The 20,114-nt window shown below is 39.4% G+C and overlaps 1 protein-coding gene and 1 non-coding gene across 2 annotated transcripts; one reads left to right on the top strand and one right to left on the bottom strand.

The window, feature by feature from the left end:
* Window positions 1–1,316: 1,316 nt before the first annotated feature.
* On the bottom strand, window positions 1,317–19,192 carry LOC125001216 (NACHT, LRR and PYD domains-containing protein 4-like). Its single transcript, XM_047577139.1, has 11 exons — window positions 19,174–19,192; window positions 18,211–18,235; window positions 17,344–17,454; window positions 17,001–17,111; window positions 14,261–14,339; window positions 13,889–14,117; window positions 11,961–13,752; window positions 11,685–11,858; window positions 7,561–7,737; window positions 5,823–5,940; window positions 1,317–1,388 (listed from the first exon to the last, which is right to left on the bottom strand). Exons 1-11 carry the CDS (start codon window positions 19,190–19,192, stop codon window positions 1,317–1,319), a joined length of 2,907 nt encoding a protein of 968 aa, XP_047433095.1.
* trnai-aau lies at window positions 19,068–19,141 on the top strand. The gene has a single exon. It is a non-coding gene; the product is annotated as a tRNA-Ile (tRNA).
* Window positions 19,193–20,114: the final 922 nt, after the last annotated feature.

The raw sequence follows: 20,114 nt of genomic DNA, 5'->3' as shown, positions 1-20,114 counted from the left end.
ACCTGCGCAGGTGAGTGTGTTTCAGTGCAGTGAAGCTCCTCCTGCCTCTGGACTCATCAATTCACTGGTTTAAAGAGGCAAAACAGACCTGCAGAAGACCTGCGCTTCCTCTCAGTTCAGTGTTCACCACTAAGTCACAGTTGATCAACTCACTGGAGAAACGTGGAAGATAACACGCGGACATGAGGCAACGTGTTGCTGCTCAGCTGTCTCCGTTTCCTCATCAGTCGTCTGCGTGCAGACAAATGGACATTTCAATCTCTGGTCAAATCCAGCTGCATTTAGAAAATAATTAACTGACAAATTAATGTTGATTTATAGACGTTTTTCTGTATTTTATCAACAATTAAAAGGAGTATCTGATGCACCCAAAGGTTGTTGAAGTGTTCACTGTAGAAACAAACTGGGTCAGTTCAATCTGTTACTGATATCTCAAATGTTAGAAACATGGGTGATTTTTAAGATCAGGTGGAGCTTTGTTTATATGTGCAGCAAAAAATAAATAAAAACTGTAAACATATAATGGTCGTTTTCCAAACAGGAAACTTGAACATTCAGTTCGTATCTGGTGAGTGTAAATAGGAGAATATGTAGAGGAGTTGGTCTCATGAGTTAAATGTTTGAGGGCTCCTTCCTGTAAAAGCAGCTATAATTGGGGATAAACCGTGAATGTCTCTAATGTTTTGGAAGTTTCCATTACATACGTTAACTTTTCAACTAGGAACAAATTGATGAAGGTCTGAGGTTGATCCACATGGAACTCCCTCCTCTAGTTTGTTTGTAGTGTGTTCACATCATTTAGACTGAGTTACAGTCATTTTTCTGGTGTGAATCCCAGGACGTGTCGTCCTTCTTTTTATTTTCAGATGAGTTTCCAGGTGAAAACTGATGATGAGTCATGGTCTGACTTGGTCTCCTTCTCACATGATCCTTTCTCAGAGCTGGTCTCATCATGAGATTCACTGAGATAACTTCTGACTTGCAGGTCAGCACAGTCACCTCAGAAACAAGCAGAGAACTAAGACTCACTTTCTTGGACACAGTTATTTTTATTAATGATAAAATGTTCTTCCACATGTGACTCCTCACAGGAAAACTGATTAAAATGTGATTTGTTGTTTTTTATGAGTAAAATACATCTTTTTTTCAAACTAAAGAGTGATTATTTTTGTTACTTAATATTTTGTCCCTGTTGTTAACTGGTGGTTTTGTGGTGAAACTTCAGGTGTGAAGGCTTTTTAAAAGGACGTTTGTGTGTCGTTTTTTTCCACCGTGTCTCTCAGGTGTGGTGGTGATGTTTTTGGAGGTTGGTGTGTTCAATGCTCCGGGTCAGACAGTGACTTGAAGGAAGTCCTCCTCACCCAGAGGTAAGGGAGGCCTATCACCACCTGAGTGGTTCAGAGGAAAGAGTCTCGTTCATCTGACTCGTCCCAGTCATTTTGAGTCAGGAGGTTGACGGTTCGGACGTGAAAATCTCAGGAAAATGTGAAAGTTCGGACTTGACCCCGACTATGATATCCAAACCTTTACTTTACTCTAATCTAAAAAACCAGAGGCCTGCTGGCTTGCCTGGAGCTGGGTAGTTGCTTTTTCAGCTTTTGGCCACTTCAACCAGAGATAGAAGTTAAAAATTTGATATTTTAAGTTGAGAAGTTAGCTCGGTGTCGTTAAAAGCAGCCTTCCAAATCTGTGAGTTGCAGGTTCGCAGACAGCTTTTATAACTAAGCTTGTATGCTAGTCATTGGTAAAAATAACAAGTCTCAGCGGGACTCGAACCCACAACCTATGCTCCTTCAACCCTTCTTCTTGCTCCTTGAGCCACGTTCTACACTTTCTGTCAGTTTTGGTATATTTGGTCATCTTATTTTTGAGGAAACTTCTTTCAGATTTTGGAAAAAATAAAAAAAGTTGGCTCCGCCTCCACAGACTCCGACCCTCTGAGGAGCGTTCAAGGCTCTTGATTCAACTCCCGATCACGTGTCCGCTCGTTCAGTCAGTGACTCCCTCAACCTGAAGTCTGCTCAACCTCAGTGACGCTCCTCTGGGACTTGGACAAGCTTTGAGTGGTTGCCGCGGACATTGATGCAGCTGATGAACTGAAGACACAGTCTCTCGTGTTATTAACAGCCACTATCCCTCCACTCCAATGTCTGAACCTTCCTAACAGCCTCAGCTCTTTGAGCTCATCAGGAGTTCTTTTAGTTTTTAACTTTGAGTTAAATTCACATGAGCCAGAAGAATTCTTCTTAGTGTTTCCTGATCTCAACATTATCAACGACCTGACCACTTAAAGTCACAGAAAACAACCATTCCAGCAGCTTTTTGTCTTTCTTTTATTAAATATGTAATTAACTGCACAAACCGTTTTCCAGTGTGACCAGATTTCATTTGGAAGCAAAACAACAAGAGTTTACACACAACGTTGTTAGTTACAGCATCAAAGTGTGACGCACTCAACAATGAAAACATTTCAGATTTATGAAAAATATGATTAAAAAACTATTCAAATTGAAATAGTTATTTCGTTTTTGCTGCTGATCCTTAATTCCTAGAAGCTAAAATATACAGAAAGATGAATGAAACTAACGCTTCTTAGAGGACATACAGTGTTATAATATGAAAACATGTCACTAACATGAAGCGAGGAGCTTTTACACTGGAGAGCGAGCAGGGACCTGGTTTCTAATGTTCTTCTTCACTGTACAGTTTCTTTAATGATTGTTTGTTGTTTCATCAGGATTTCTGGTGACATTTAGATTTTCTCAGGAGGGATTTTCACCTCAATCTTTCCCCTCAGATCCTTCCCGTCCAGGTTCTATGTCGTGGTGTCGTCCCTGAGGCTGCTCTGGTTGTGCGTGATCCATCCAGCATGTTCTCACTGCAGTAACACACATCACGTCATGTTCTTCATTTCACATTTCATTTACATTTAAATAAAATGCACATCTCTGTTGTTCCAGCTTGAAATATAAAACAGTTGCGTGTCCACCTGTGATTTCTATGATAAACTGAGTGTCTTTAGGCTGCAGACTGCTGGTCAGACACAAACAAGGAAACAAAAAGATGACTTTACCATGAAGAACTGGAGGCTCCTGCTTTGGTTTTATATGGACATGTTCACATTTCTTCTCCATGTTACACTGATGACACGTCGTTTAAAATAGTAGATAAATATTTGTAATGTCGTGTTTACCTGAACCGTGTTAATATTAAGTTAATGCTCAAACCAGTTTATTTGGGATGAAGCAGTGAAAAGCTACATAATATTTCTTAACTTTAGCAAAACAACACAAGCTCCTCCTCTATTAGCTTCAAAGCTAACAGCTAAACACGAACAGGAAGTCAACTTTAACACGAATTACTGTACCTGGAAATCACTCTCGATGTCTTCATGTCGGGTTTTACTTATTTGTTCCCTATACAGTGAGACCAAAGTCAGTTGCTAACTCAACATTAATCAGGTTAATTAACCAACACCTGTTGACTACTTCCGGGTTCTTCTTCTTCAACATTAAAATGACCTGTAACAGAGATTTGTCTCCATCTGGCGGTGAAATGATGAACTACATCATGTCGCTCTAACAACAACAGAGAGAAACCATCACGATCACTGCCATCCGGTGGTCGCTGTCTGTAACTACAACTGTCTGAAGAATATTTACTGTCCTCCGGTGGTCACAGCAGGGAACTACAGCTAACTCCTAACTAAAAAATGGAAACTAAGAAACTGATCATTAATTACTGAGAAAGGAGAAGGGGTAGGATTAAATCAGCTTCTTCCTACTTCCAAAAAGCGTTGAATAAGGTCAGCTGGACTTGTAGAATTTCTTGAAGACGTTTCGCCACTCATCCGAGAAGCTTCTTCAGTTCTGATAAACTAGTGGGAAATTGAGGTTTAAATAGGAAAAACTCTGTGGGTAACACCCACCAGAAACTTGCTTGACCAGAAACTGGTGTCACTAATTTCCATAATGGCTGATACTTACCTGTCCTTGAATGGGGGGAAACTGTGTGCCTAGGCTAACTTACCCTATGAATAGAGCTCTAACGAGGCTATTGTCCATGGGAACCTGGAAGCGATTCTACAAGTCCAGCTGACCTTATTCAACGCTTTTTGGATTACCATGACCTGGATGACTGAGAACCTTCACAGACTTCTTCCTACTTCCTTTCGGACATTTTATGTTAAGATTGTTTTTGTAGTTTTGACTAGTTTGATTTCTGTGTGTGTTTGAAGTAAAGCCTTCATTCAAAAATAAGACATAAAACAACATTTATTTATCGCACATATGGGAAATGACCTTGTCACAGTAGTGCAGAAGTTGGTACGAAAATATATACAAGCAATCTACAGACAATAAAAGACAGTATGAAGTTTGAAAGAAGGTACAAAATAAACAAGAATATGCAGCACTCTGACAGTCAGTATATACAGTGTGGGCAGGGAATGTCAAAAATACTAAAAAAAAAAAAAATAATATAATATAAATTTCTAGGATGAGCTCTTAATTTTAATTCTGAGACATTTTTTAAATAACATCTCTGTAACCAGTCAGTGAAGAGTGAAGCACAACAAAGCAAAGTGTAGATGAAAGTATGTCACAATAACAACAATAGTTTATCTCCATCTCTGACAATGATACATAAAACAGAGGCTCAGTGTGAAAACTGCTTCCTGCTTCTTTTCAAATGAAATAAATGTTTGGTTGAAAGAGGAGTAAAATAAACAGTACAATAAACACAGAAGTGAAGAGACACATTAGAATATAGAAAGACTGTTGATGCTGGTTGATTAATGTGTCCAATAATTCAGGAGAGGGACTGGTCTTTACTTGTTGGTGTTAATAGTTTGTGTAGCTCTGTTGAGGATCTTTAATCTCTTGACTCCACCTCCCAGTAACATGGTCCAGTCAGAGTCTTTCTACACACAAGCTGCTGCGGATTCAACCTCTGGATCATCAGGACTCAGCTCATCCTCTCTCAGCTCACATACCGTCCTGTTCACCACCAGCTGTAGAGAGAACAACAACAACAGTAGATAAGTCAGTGTTTACAGAGAATCACTTCATCATCAGCAGCAACAAATATTCACAGTCCACAGAATTCTTGAGGCTGAGAATATTTTTAACATGAAGGACAATATATATGGTTCCTTTTACAATTAAATCTACTTAACTACTACTACTTTAGTGATGGATTTCCAGCTGTTCCATTTCAATAAAGAGTCTGAGTGTGTTGATGAACATCTCATGTGTTTCTGAAGCATCAGCTGACTAAGAAACATTGAAGATATCTGATGAAACTAATGACAGAGATACAGATGTGATGACTGGACCTCAGCAGAGGTTCTGCTCTGTAGAAAGACCACATGGTTACTAAATGTAATGATGGTTCTGTGATTTACAGGCTTCAGTCAGACTGATCTCAGAGCTGTGACAAAGATGAAACTGATCAGTTGTTTAGTTTTGAGGTGAGAGAACAAAGAGTCTGAGATCAGATCTGATGAATGAGGACCACTGTCTCTATTCATCTAGTAAGGCTGTCAGCTGGAATCCACATTTATTTCCTGAAAACATCAACACAACAAGCTTCAGGAAGATCTGATTGTCTGACTGTTGTCTCTGTCTTTCTGTCCAGACTGTCTCCATTCTCCTCTGACAGCATCTCTGAAGAAAACAGCAGCAGGTTTCCAGGAAACACTTTAGATTCTGTGTCTAGTACAAAACTACTGAAAGAAGAATGAACTGACTCCAACCCTCCACTCACCTCAGAGTCTCCAGTCTACAGTCTGGACTCTCCACAAGATAAAGAAGCTGCTTCACATTTGATTCCTTCAGGTTGTTGTAACTCAGGTCCAGATGTTTCAGATGGGAGGGGTTGGACTTCAGAGCTGAGACCAGAGAATCACAGCTGATCTTTGACAAACTGCAGCCAATCAAACTGAATAAAGAAAAAAGAGAAGTTGAAATGAAAAAGTTCAGACATTATTGCTGTTGTGTTGTTGTTATTCATTCAGGTGTCAGACGACCAGTGGATCCATCGCTACAAACTCATGTTGACCAAAAAACAAACGTCTGACATTTATGACTAAACATGACAATGCATTTCATCACTGATTCATGTGACATTTATCAATGTTTTGATGAGATGTCAAAGTTAATCAAGTAGAATATCAGCCTGATATCTGTAGATTAGTGTCAACACAACTTAGATGGAATAAAGACAGATGGAATAAAATAAGTTGTGCAGTGTTCACTGTGGCAGTGGAGCTGAATCATTCTGCTGGAGAATGAGCTCCTCTGACCCTCTACTGTTGGGTTACTGGGATGGATTGTCCATAATGGACAGCAGTTCATCCAGTGTCCTCCTGTCCCTCACTGAGACAAATGACTCCAACTCTCTACCGATCACATGTCCAGTCTTTCAGATCAATTTGCTGGTGCGTCTTTTTTGCTGCTACTACTCTTCTAACAAACCACAGGAAAGAACAGGGCACTCGCTACAACAGACTGGTAGAAAGACTCTAGTAATTCACTGCACACGTTGAAAGACCTGAGCTTCCTGAGAAAGTAGAGTCTACTCAGGCCCTTCTTGTACACAGCATCGTAGTGGTCCACTACTTCCACCTCCAGGCCCTGGATGGGGATGAGCTCCACTGGTGACCTCTTCCAGCCCTGTGATCTTGTCCACATTCACGAGTAGGTGGTTTGACTGGGACCACTTCACAAAGTCTGTGGACAGTGTCCTATACTCCACCTCCTGTCCATCTCTAACACACCCTACCACTACAGAGTCATCAGCACACAAATAAAACATGATGTCTGACCTCAGAGTCTCCAGTCTACAGTCTGGACTCTCCAGAAAACCACACAGATGATTCACTCCTGAATCCTTCAGGTTGTTGTTCATACTCAGGTCCAGATGTTTCAGATGGGAGGGGTTGGACTTCAGAGCTGAGACCAGAGAATCACAGCTAATCTCTGACAAACTGCAGTTAATTAATCTGAATAAAGAATAAAAGATGTTAAGTTAGAAGGTCAGTGTATCATTCATTTGATATTTCATTAAGAAACTTAAAACGAAAAAATATATAGAAAACCAGTTGACACTTTCATTTGTAGATTTTTAGTTTTATGCTCAGATCAGATTAAAATGAAACATTCAGGCCCAGGGACAAATTATATCTTGATAGTTATTCATTTATTTATTTTGTGGCTTTTGTGATTGAAAATATTAGTTGTTGTTGTGGTTTTAATTTGAAAAACGTGAGGTGAAATTGAAGGTGAAAATCAAAATGATGATCAAGACTCTAAAATATGTTCATGTTATGATGGAGACATTAGGACTAAACATTTCATTATTGATTCATCTGTTATTTATCTTTACAATAGTTTCATTAGTTATCAAACCAAATCCAAATCAAATCTAGTGTAAAGTGTCTTTACCATGAAGATCCTCAGTGTGGATCAGTAGAATATCAGCCTGATGTCTGTAGATTAGTGTCAACACAACTTTCACATCATATTAATCTGAACACACAAATAAAACATGATATCTGACCTCAGAGTCTCCAGTCTACAGTCTGGACTCTTCAGAAAAACACAAAGATGTTTCACTCCTGGATCCTTCAGGTTGTTGTTTTCACTCAGATCCAGATGTTTCAGATGGGAGGGGTTGGACTTCAGAGCTGAACCCAGAGAATCACAGCTGATCTCTAATAAACTGCAACCAATCAGTCTGAATAAAGAATAAAAAATGTTAAGTTAGAAGGTCTGTGTATCATTAATTCATTTGATATTTCATTAAGAAACTTAAAACGCAAAATATATAGGAAACCAGTTGACACTTCAATGTGTAGATTTTTAGTTTTATGCTCAGATCATATAAGTTAAAATGAAACATTCAGGCCAGGGACAAATTATATCTTGATGTTTATTAATTTATATATTTTGTGGCTTTTGTGATGGAAATAAAAGTGTAACTCTGAAGGTAGAAGACATCTCTACCAAGTAACTAAGTTAAAACTAACATTCACTGTGATTCTCTGTATGTGGATTCAAAGCTACAGCCCTTCAAAATAAACTGAGAGGAATTTCACAATAAGTCCTTCATTCTGACAATCAGTAAATTATGATTATACAACAAGTAGTTCTGACCAAATAATCTGATTGGTCAATAAGACATTTTGAACGTGCTCAAATCAGCATCACATCACCGCTGACTCATCACTAAAAATATTGCTCCGCCAAGTCTGTGGAAACATTGTATCCATCTCCATGGCAACACTGTAACTGTCCGAGCTGGAGCATGAAACGGCTGAAAAATACGCTACAAAATGTCTTGTGTTGTGTCTTTTGTTGTTAGTTAATGTGTTGGTTGGTTTATGTTGTTCCCTTTGTGTGTAATTGGCCTGATCAGCCACTATATAAGTCCCCTTTGTTGTCTGTTCGTTAGGTCAGTTGGTTTGTCAGGTTGCTGTAGCATTATAGCCTGAGTTCAGTTTTGTTTATTAGACCTCTTTTATGGGACCAGAATTAACTGCTTGTTTTTGTAAATTGTTTTCTTATTTTTTTGGGTAAATAAAACCTGTATTTTTCAAAAATCCAACTGCGACTTCTCTTGCTTTGCAGCTCGGTCCCTCACAGACAGCTTCATTAATAACAGAAAAAATATTAGTTGTTGTTGTGGTTTGAATCTGAAAACATGAGGTGAAAATATAGATGAACATCAAGTGTGTCATAGTTTCAGAATGAATCATCCAGTGGAGGATTTTTCTTCTTCTATGGTTTTAAATGTGTAGCTCAACATAACTCTGCCACAGTCAATGGACTAAACCACAGAAGAAGAAAACAGAGTTTACCATGAAGATCCTCAGTGTGGATCAGTAGAATATCAGCCTGATGTCTGTAGATTAGTGTCAACACAACTTTCACATCATATTAATCTGAACACACAAATAAAACATGATGTCTGACCTCAGAGTCTCCAGTTTACAGTCTGGACTCTTCAGAAAACCACACAGATGTTTCACTCCTGGATCCTTCAGGTTGTTGTATCTCAGGTCCAGATGTTTCAGATGGGAGGGGTTGGACTTCAGAGCTGAACCCAGAGAATCACAGTTGATCTCTGACAAACTGCAGGAATTCAGTCTGAATAAAGAATAAAAGATGTTGGTTTAAAAGACAAAGTTCCATCTTGAAATCATTCATTTTCATCACCTGTTCAGAGTTGAATAAGGTTCAGAAAGTACAAGTTTAGAAAATAGAAACTCCAAACATGTGAACCAACAGGAAGCAGCTTCAATCAGTCAAATAGAAGAAGAGAAAAAAGCTCTCATTAATATTAATGACAACAAGCTGCTGCTACAATAAAGACGTAGTGACTTCAGCTCTGCAACTCTGACAGCTCCACCAGTGGATCCATCCACACAAACTCATGTTGACCAACAAACACAAGTAAAAACCCTCTGACATTTATTTCACTTTCTACTCAAAGATCAGAAAAACACCAATTATGGAAATGTTGATAAAATGATGAACAAGACTCTAAAATATGTTCATGTTATGATGGAGACATTTAAATTAGGACTAAACATGAAAATACATTTGATTATTGATTCATCTGTCATTTATCTTTACACAATACTGAAAATTTGTTTCTGTCTCTAAGTGTAAAAACTGTTTGTCTAACAGCTGAAACAATAAGTTGATGAGTTGATGAGTCCACGGAGAAAAGATCAAAAACCACAGTGATGATGGTTTGAGTCATTGATCAAACAGAAAAACTAAACTGTTTCCAGTTTATTCACTGGGAACAATTTAAGTTTTATATCACAGTAAACTGAATGTTTCTGGTTTTGGATGAAATTAAATATCTGAAGACGACACCTTGAACTCAGAGAAAGTGGAATCAGTATGTTTCAACATTTTTGACATTTTATAGACTGAACTATTGGAAAAAAGATTGTGACTCTGCCACAGTCAATGGACTAAACCACAGAAGAAGAAAACAGAGTTTACCATGAAGATCCTCAGTGTGGATCAGTAGAATATCAGCCTGATGTCTGTAGATTAGTGTCAACACAACTTTCACATCATATTAATCTGAACACACAAATAAAACATGATGTCTGACCTCAGAGTCTCCAGTCTACAGTCTGGACTCTCCAGAAAACCACACAGATGTTTCACTCCTGCATCCTTCATGTTGTTTTTACTCAGGTCCAGATGTTTCAGATGGGAGGGGTTGGACTTCAGAGCTGAGACCAGATAACAAAAGCTGATCTCTGACAAACTGCAGCCAATCAATCTGAATAAAGATAAAATATGTTAGGTTAGAAGGTCTGTGTATCATTAATTCATTTGATATTTCATTAAGAATCTTGACCTGCAGGACATTAATCTGAATAAAGAATAATAAGATGTGTTCAGGTTTTAAATGTGTAGCTGAACCCAACTACCAGTCAAAGGTTGAACACACCTTCCCCAAACTGGTTGACATGAGGATCCCAGGAAAAGAAGACCAAGAGTCACCTCTGCTGCCGAGTCACCAGCCTCAGAAATAACAAGTTAACAGCACCTCAGATTAGAGCCCAGATAAATACCACACAGAGTTCTAGTGGCAGACACATCTCTACATCAACTGTTCAGAGGAGAATCAGGTTTATGGTCAAATAGCTGCTAAGAAACCTTGTCTAAGGACAAACAACAAGCAGAGGAGATTTAGACCAGTGGAAATCTGTGCTTTGGTCTGATGAGTCCAAATTTGAGATGTGTGAATGGTCTCTACATGGATGGTTCCCACTGTGAAGCATGGAGGAGGAAGCATGATGGCATTTATTTTTCCACAGGACAATGACCCCAAACACACCTCCAGACTGTCTAAGGGCTATTTGATCAAGAAGGAGAGTGATGGACTGGCCTGGCCTCCACAGTCATCTGTCCTAAACCCAATCCAGATGGTTTGGGATGAGATGGACCACAGAGTGAAGGCAAAAGGGTCAATAAGTGCTCAGCATGTCTGGGAACTCCTTCAAGATTGATGGAAAACCATTTCAGGTGAGTACCTCATGAAGCTCATATAGAGATCACCAAGAGTGAGCAAATGGTGGTTATTCTGAAGAATCTACAATATAAGAATGTTTAGAATAATTTGGCACTTATTTAATGCCTTCAGAGATAATCTACATGTAAATAGCCGTGAAAATGAGAAAAAAAAAATGAAAAAATAAAATCAGAAGGTTTCTGTCCATCAACTGGAGCTCAGCAGGAAACAATGAAAACACAAACATACTGACTGGATCTGTGGAGCTCTGACTGCTGCAGCAGGACATTAGTTTAAGATCAACTTTACAATCATTCATTCACAGAACAACACTGTAGAGTTTGTCCTCCATCTGGTCACATTGGACTCAGATTATTAGGAGATTTCTTCACAGACAGTATGAAAAGAAAGAATGATTACTGACTACAATAACTCTTTTAATGTGTTAATCCATCTATAGATGAAGATTAAACAAAAGACCTGAAGTGTTCTGACTTTGTGTCCTTTCATGTGAATTTCCACCAAACCTGACAAGAGAACTGATAAAACAGGATCTTCTGTCTTCAATCAATAATAATTCAATAAAATGAATAAAAGCTGAAATAAAAAGATAAATGAAAAACAAAGCAGTCTGAACTGACCTCAGAGTCTCCAGTTTACAGTCTGGACTCTTCAGTCCAGTGCACAGCTGCTTCACTCCTGAATCCTGCAGGTCGTTGTTACTCAGGTCCAGTTCTGTCAGATTAGAGGACTGGGAGCTGAGAACTGAGGACAGAGCTTCACAGCTTCTTTTTGAGAGTTTACAGTCACTGAGTCTACAGAGAAAATAAAATATAAAGAACTAGTCAGACTTGTATTTTCCTCAGTTTAAAGATTGCTGTGTATCTTTTAATGACTAAAACTATCACTGTACTTACAGAGCTTTCTTGGAGGCTTTGACCACTGGCAGCAGCCTCAGAAGAGATTTCTCTGAAGGAAAGTATTTCTTCAGGTCAAACTCATCCAGATTATTTTCTGATGACAGTAAGATGAAGACCAGAGCTGACCACTGAGCAGGAGACAGTTTATCAGTGGAGAGACGTCCTGATTTCAGGGACTGTTGGATCTCCTCCACTAGAGAACGATCATTTACTTCATTCAGACAGTGGAACAAGTTGATATTTCTCTCTACAGACAGATCCTCACTGATCTTCTTCTTGATGAACTGGACTGTTTCCTCAGTCTTTGAGCTTTTTGTCTGTTTCATCAGGCCTCGTAGAAGAGTCTGGTTGGTCTCCAGTGAAAGACCTAGGAGGAAGCGGAGGAACAAGTCCAGGTGTCCATTTGGACTCTGTAAGGCTTTGTTCACAGCACTCTGGTGGAGATGTGTTAGATTTAGTTTGTTAAACATGTTAGACTTCCAGGAAGTAGTTTGTTGTTCTTCCATCAGATTGACAGACGAGTTGATGAAGGTCTGATGAACATGTAGAGCAGCCAGAAACTCCTGAACACTCAGATGGACGAAGCTGAAAACCTTGTCCTGATACAGTCCTCTCTCCTCTTTAAAGATCTGTGTCAACACTCCTGAGTACACTGAGGCTGCTCTGATATCGATGCCACACTCTGTCAGGTCTGATTCATAGAAGATCAGGTTTCCTTTCAGCAGCTGATCAAAAGCCAGTTTTCCCAGAGACTCAATCATCTTCCTGGTCTCTGGACTCCAGTGTGGATCTGTCTCAGATCCTCCATCATACTTGACCTTCTTCACTTTGGTCTGAACCACCAGGAAGTGGATGTACATCTCAGTCAGGGTCTTGGGCAGCTCTCCTCCCTCTCTGGTTTTCAACACATCCTCCAGAACTGTAGCAGAGATCCAGCAAAAGACTGGGATGTGACACATGATGTGGAGGCTTTGCGATGTCTTGATGTGGGAGATAATCTTTTTAGCCTTCTTTTTTTTGAACCTCTTCCTGAAGTACTCCTCCTTCTGGGGGTCATTGAACCCTCTGACCTCTGTCACCATGTCAACACACTCAGGAGGGATCTGATTGGCTGCTGCAGGTCGTGTGGTTATCCAGAGGTGAGCAGAGGGAAGCAGTTTCCCCCTGATGAGGTTTGTCAGCAGCACATCCACTGAGGTGGACTCTGTAACATCAGTCAGGATCTTATTGTTGTGGAAGTCCAGAGGAAGTCGACACTCATCCAGACCGTCAAAGATGAACACAACCTGGAACTCTTCAAACCTGCAGATTCCTGCTTCTTTGGTTTCAGTGAAGAAGTGATGAACAAGTTCCACCAAACTGAACTTTCTCTCTTTCAACACATTCAGCTCTCTGAAAGTCAATGGAAATGTGAAGTGGATGTCCTGGTTGGCTTTGTCTTCAGCCCAGTCCAGAGTGAACTTCTGTGTTAAGACTGTTTTCCCAATGCCAGCCACTCCCTTTGTCATCACTCTTCTGATTGATCCATGTCTTCCAGGTGAGGCTTTAAAGATGTCTCCTGGTCTGATGGTTGTTTTTGGTCTATCTAGTTTCCTGGATGCTGTTTCAATCTGTCTGACCTCATGTTCATGATTGACCTCTGCAGTCTCTCCCTCTGTGATGTAGAGCTCTGTGTAGATCTCATTCAGAAGAGTTGAGTTTCCTGCTTTAGCAATCCCCTCAAACACACACTGGAACTTCTCCTTCAGACTAGATTTAAGTCCACGTTGACAAACTGCAGCAACATGTTCTGAAAAACAAATAACAAATAGATCAATGAATAAATTATTTTGAATATATGTTTGTTATACTTTGCTTCATCTCTTGAGACATTAGTAAATGTTTAATTCATTCATCAGGTTCAATGTTCATAGAAATCCTCTTACTTCTCTCCAGACGATCAGCCAGCTCCTCCTGCTTCATTCTCCTCAGGAAGTTCAGTGTGATCTTCACAAATGCCTCTCTGCTGCTCCTCCTCTGCTCTTCATCCTCACCCTCCAACAACTCCTCATCCTCCCTCTGACTCTCTAAGCATTCTGGGTAATCTGGACTCAGATCTCTCTGAATCTTCTTCAGCTCCTTCTTCACAAAAGTGACAATGTTGTCCTCCAGCAGCTGGAACAGAAAACTATCTGAATGAGAACCAGACTGAAATCATGGAGACAAACATCAGATCCATGTTGGACAGACTGACAGTCCACTGGTCTACAAAGAGCAGCATGGAGATGATGGAAAGTAGTTGTTGTCCATGTACAGACCTTAAATATGGAGTCCTGCTGTGTTTGATGCTGATGAACAGACTGATCACTGAGAACATTTAAACTCTGCTGCTTCACTCTGTGAATGAATCATCAACAATTAGTTCACATTATTATCTCCACCATCTGTAATCAATGTGTGTTTTCCCTACAAACATAAACCACAGTGAGTTAATGATAGTGTGTTGTGTAGTGAATGTTCTGATCAGAATAATCTCTACTGTGACATTAATAAAGAGGTGGAACCAGTGATCAACAACCTGATGAAGGAGGATCACAGATCGACCATGATGTTAAATGTGGATTGTTGATGACGAGGAGGAGTCGGACACTGAACCAAAGACCTTCAGAGAGTCCTCAGAACTGATCATGGCACACCTGAGTCCTGATCAGGCGACACAGCTCCTGTAGGTGTTTAAGGAGCTGCCCTACTATGCTGCCATCAAGATGATCTTGGTGGAGCATGTGATCCAGCCAAAACAGTCCATCAACACCCATACTGGGTCCCAAGACAGCTGGTTGAGAAATTTGGGACAGAGGCGGAGGAGATGCTGAAACTCAAGGTGACTGAACTGAACGATCCAGCTCAGAATGGTACAGTCTGGTGGTTATTAACTTAAAAAAAAAAAAAAAGGGTCCCTCAACATATGCATCGACTTCAGGAAGCTCGTCGCCATCTCAGAGTTTGACGTCATGCCTTGAGTTGATGATCTGGTGGAGACCCCAGTCGGACGTTACCAGTTTAAGGTGATGCCCTTTGGTATGGAGCTTCAGCTACCTTCCAGCACCTGATGGACAGAGTGCTCCAGGGGTGTGATCACAGCAGTGTACCTGGATGATGTACTGTTCTTACGCAACACTTGGTCTGAGCATGTACAACATGTCTATCTGGTCCTCCTAAAAGTCCAGGAAGCAGGGCTTTAACTTAACCCTGCCAAGTGTGAGTGGGCCAGATGTGAAACCGGTACTTTGTCTGTTTGGAAGAGGGGAAGTGTGTCCACAGGTTGTTAAAGTGGAAGCCATCAAAAAACGCCCTCAGCAAAGGATCAAGAAGGAGGTGTGGCCCTTTGTTGGGCCTAGTCAGATGGTACATGAAGTCTGATCCCCAGTTTGCCCCGATCGCAATTTTGCAAAACCTAAATTTGCAAAACCTAAATATCGCAATAATAAACTGGTAATGGAAACACCTACATTTTGAAAAATCTCTCAAATATCTTTTTTTTTCATGCTCTCATGAGGTGTTTTTTTTTTTTTTTTTCCAGGTGTATCGATATAAAAGTTCATTGCAAAAGTGCAATGGAAACACATTATTGGCCCGGCAAGAGTTTCCCACATGGCAAACTCCTGCCATGTGGGACCAGGAACTCCACAGTGGAGAAGGATTTGATTCAATTGAATGTTGTTTACTCTAATTAAAGCGTATTTCTCAGTATTAGAAACTGGTTAAATAAACACCCACAAATGTCAACACAATATTTTTTCTCAAGAGGAACCCTGCTACAATTTTAAATTGAATCATAACTTACTTCTTAACAGTTGAGGGTTCTTGTCTTTTAAAGGTAACGTCATAATCCATTGATCGATCACTCTTCATAGACACACAGCTGGGTTCAGGTTTAAAGTCGTCAGATTCTTCTCTCTGATGACTCCTAGGAGACAAACATGAAAAACATTACCTCACAGTTACTGAAGCTGCTATAAAAACTAGAAAGAGCTGATCACTGTGGACCAACTGGACCACTGAGACTAGCTGAAAAAATGACTGAACACAAGGGGGCGCTCACTGACTGATGTTGAGCTTTTAATGTAAAGAACTGAGTGACACTGCAGACACTAAATTATAAATCTCATATTGTTGCACATTTGAATAGTTGGTTGTTGGTGAGTGTCTGGAAGCAACTGTTGTGTCCTTATCTTTTGTTTAAGCGGATGCTAATAGCTAGCATGGCAGTGCTGCGTTCCAGTTTAATTCCAAGTTATAAGCAGTTTGTTTATGCACATATGGACCTGCAAAAACTAATTATTTCTATTGACGATACCCTTTAACTCCCCTATATGAATACAAGTTTATTTCCAGTTATGACTCCATAAAATGAGTGTATTGTAACACCGTTGTCACTGTTGAATTCATCCATGATGTAAGGGTGTACGGTGCTACCTGTCCAGGTTGGTAAATATAACTGCACACACTTAGGCATGACAGTATAAACAGACCAGGATGAATGTGTGATATTACTTCCTCTAACACTGACACTGACAATGATGAAGTTTAAAGTAACCAAACACCCAGTCATTTGTTATTTTGATATCTGTGTGGCAACAGGAGCAGAGAATATAATCATCATCTGAACCAAACTGGTTGGACAATTATATATGTCAATAAATTCCCATACATCCAACAAATACAGTCAAAGATGAACCAACAATATACTCTCAGTTGCTGTGGATTACCTCTAGAAATTTGCAAAACCTAAATATCGCAATAATAAACTGGTAATGGAAACACCTACATTTTGAAAAATCTCTCAAATATCTTTTTTTTTCATGCTCTCATGAGGTGTTTTTTTTTTTTTTTTTCCAGGTGTATCGATATAAAAGTTCATTGCAAAAGTGCAATGGAAACACATTATTGGTATTCACAAAACACCTGTCATGGAAACACGTACAAAGCCAAAATTTCTGAAATATTACTTTTATTCTGCAAAAAACAGTAACGTAAATGCAGCAACTAATAGTTTACCTCTGATCATCAGGGGAAATTTGTCCTTTAAAGTCTAAAAAGAAGTGTTTTGAACCGTCACTCTTCAAGGAAACACAGCTGGGTTCAGGTGAGTCTGATCTCTGATGGATCCTGAAAGAAAAAAAAAGTAAAGATGAGTTGGTCACAGGAGCTACTTCCTGCTAAGTGTGATTTTTTTTTCCAGATGTATCGATATAAAAGTTCATGGCAAAAGTGCAATGGAAACACATTTTTGGTATTCACAAAACACCTGTCATGGAAACACGTACAAAGCCAAAATTTCAGAAATATTACTTTTATTCTGCAAAAAACAGTAATGTAAATGCAGCAACTAATAGTTTACCTCTGATCATCAGGGGAAATTTGTCCTTTAAAGTCTAAAAAGAAGTGTTTTGAACCGTCACTCTTCAAGGAAACACAGCTGGGTTCAGGTGAGTCTGATCTCTGATGGATCCTGAAAGAAAAAAAAAAGTAAAGATGAACTCACTGAAGCTCAGATAATCAGTTAAACAATTTCTAATATTTCTGTACTTGCTTTTTTGTGTTGGTTTTAGATGGAGGGACTCCCTCCTCTCTGTCCTCACACTGATCCATGCTGCTGGATTCACTCACACACACTTTCTACCTTCACCTGCAGAGGAAACACAAATCATTCACCTGAACATCAAATCCTTGACATCATTTCTGCTGTAAAAACATCAGCTGCTCCTCATTAGAGACTCTGACACAGGTGAGCAACGAACTGGTGCGAGTCCGGCTTCACTGTGACGGAGTCAAAACAGGTTAGACTGGTTCAACAGCAGCAGTTGAGTTTATTCAACAACATTAAACAATGTCGACACACATAATGGTGGATAGATTTATAGTCGCCTCCTTCATATACTTTATATTTTCAGCTCCGTCTCAGTTAACATGAACTATTTCTAAAGTGTTTCTGTTGGAACTAAACTGATGTTAAAGAGTTAAACATTATAAACAGAGTTTACACAGTGAAAAATATCTGCGTCACAGCGGTGGTGAAAGTGAAAGTAACTTTAGATTAAAATCTGAGGCTGGATCCAGATTAATGAAGATTTAATACTTTAATTTAATCTGATCATCAGACAAAATTGAAGCTTTAAACAAATCAAACTTACAGTTTATTTAACCAGTCCAGAGAGATGAAGAAGACTCCACTCCAACCTGAACACTGAACAGGTGAATTAGTTACTTCCTGGAATGAGGGAGGGTTTTACCTGTGATAGAGAGAGAACAGGTTAGACAGGGGAAGATTTTCAAAATAAGATGACAGGCTATCAGTTCTTGATTCATTTAACTACTTTTGATGTGAGACTGGAATAGCTTTCTCAAATGTGTTTAACGTTTCTTTAATTGTGTAATGAATCACCTTCTTAAATAAAACGTTTAAATATGATAGTGTCCTTGAACGGTCCTTGGATGATGAACAGAAAGTGGAGACACAGTAAGATGATGACTATGTTCATCTGTTGTAATGTGTTGTTTAGTATTTAACTTCAGCCAGCTTCCTTTCAGCTTCATGTTAACGTGTTGGAGCTGGAAACAGACTTTTAGCATCAAGTCTGCACATTTATCTCAAGTCCACAGAGGAAATAAACTGCTGAGAGTCATCAACGCTTCATTACTGCACAAACACTTTAGTGATGGATTTCCAGCTGTTCCATTTCAATAAAGAGTCTGAGTGTGTTGATGAACATCTCATGTGTTTCTGAAGCATCAGCTGACTAAAAAACATTGAAGATATCTGATGAAACTAATGACAGAGATACAGATGTGATGACTGGACCTCAGCAGAGGTTCTGCTCTGTAGAAAGACCACATGGTTACTAAATGTAATGATGGTTCTGTGATTTACAGGCTTCAGTCAGACTGATCTCAGAGCTGTGACAAAGATGAAACTGATGAGTTGTTTAGTTTTGAGGTGAGAAACTATAGTTTTGTCAATTTCTCGTGCTTTCACATAGGGGGAATGGTTCGAATCCCTTCACGGTTGAATTAACTCTTCGTTGTTTGTAAACCGTGAAAAAACACAACATAGCAGCGCCTAAAGGCCGGTTAGCTCAGATGGTCAGAGCGTGGTGCTAATAACACCAAGGTCATGGGTTGAAGCCCCATATTGGCCATCTACTTGTTTTGTTTTTCAAACACACCTTACCCAGAATGGGAGAAACCATCTCAAACCTATGGAAGATAATTATGAGTTGGTCACAGGAGCTACTTCCTGGTAAGTGTGATCTGTTCACATCCAATAACAGTGATACTCACTGACTGCAGCATTTTAGCTTAATATTTCATTACATCTACAGTCTCATATTTTATTATTCACTGGTATATGATATTTTGTAAGATAATATTTTGTTTTATTTTTCATAAATTGTTTTAACCGGAAGTGAAAGCTATACGCAGTCTCTCTAACTTTACAATAATTGCACTGTAGTTGCACTTTATGGCCACAAGAGGGCCAGACTTTACTGGTCTGTGTTTAGAGACTGGCAATACATGTATTTATTTATTTATTTATTTATGGTTGTAACTTTACTTAAATGTAAATTATTAGCTGATCCTGTCGAGCATAATCCTCCACTGATACCACTGCAGAGAGATCCAGGACCTGTCGGCTTCAAGTCACAAATTAACTTGGTACAGTCCACCTCCCCCTTCCTTAAATCTAGTTGGAATCGTCCACTTCCTGTTTGCCAGTCTGGCCTCCTACCTGGACAGGTGTGGATGGAGCACATGGAACAAACATTGGGTAATTTGAATCTGTGAATGAATGAGACTGAATGTCAATGTTTATTTCTCTGAGTTCACCTGAAATCCTTCAACTCAGACATTTACCAGTCAAATCGTTTCACAAAACATTCAAATCCATTGATACCATCCAAACCAGTTTAGTGAAGAAGGCCAGGACATCATGTTCCTCTGTCCCTAAAACACCACCAGCTGGAAATGTGATGATGAGAATCAAGTAACTACAGGAAAACACAACTAAAGAGACACAGAGACAGACACTGCTCCATGATGAAAGACTAAAGTTGGGATGTTTTGTTTAACGTTTGAATTCTCTGGTATTCTCTCAACAAACCTTTAGTCTTT

The sequence above is a fragment of the Mugil cephalus genome, chromosome 23 (genome assembly GCF_022458985.1).
Source record: "Mugil cephalus isolate CIBA_MC_2020 chromosome 23, CIBA_Mcephalus_1.1, whole genome shotgun sequence".
NCBI classification, from domain to species: Eukaryota; Metazoa; Chordata; class Actinopteri; order Mugiliformes; family Mugilidae; genus Mugil; species Mugil cephalus.
This window is presented reverse-complemented; position numbering and strand designations above follow the sequence as displayed.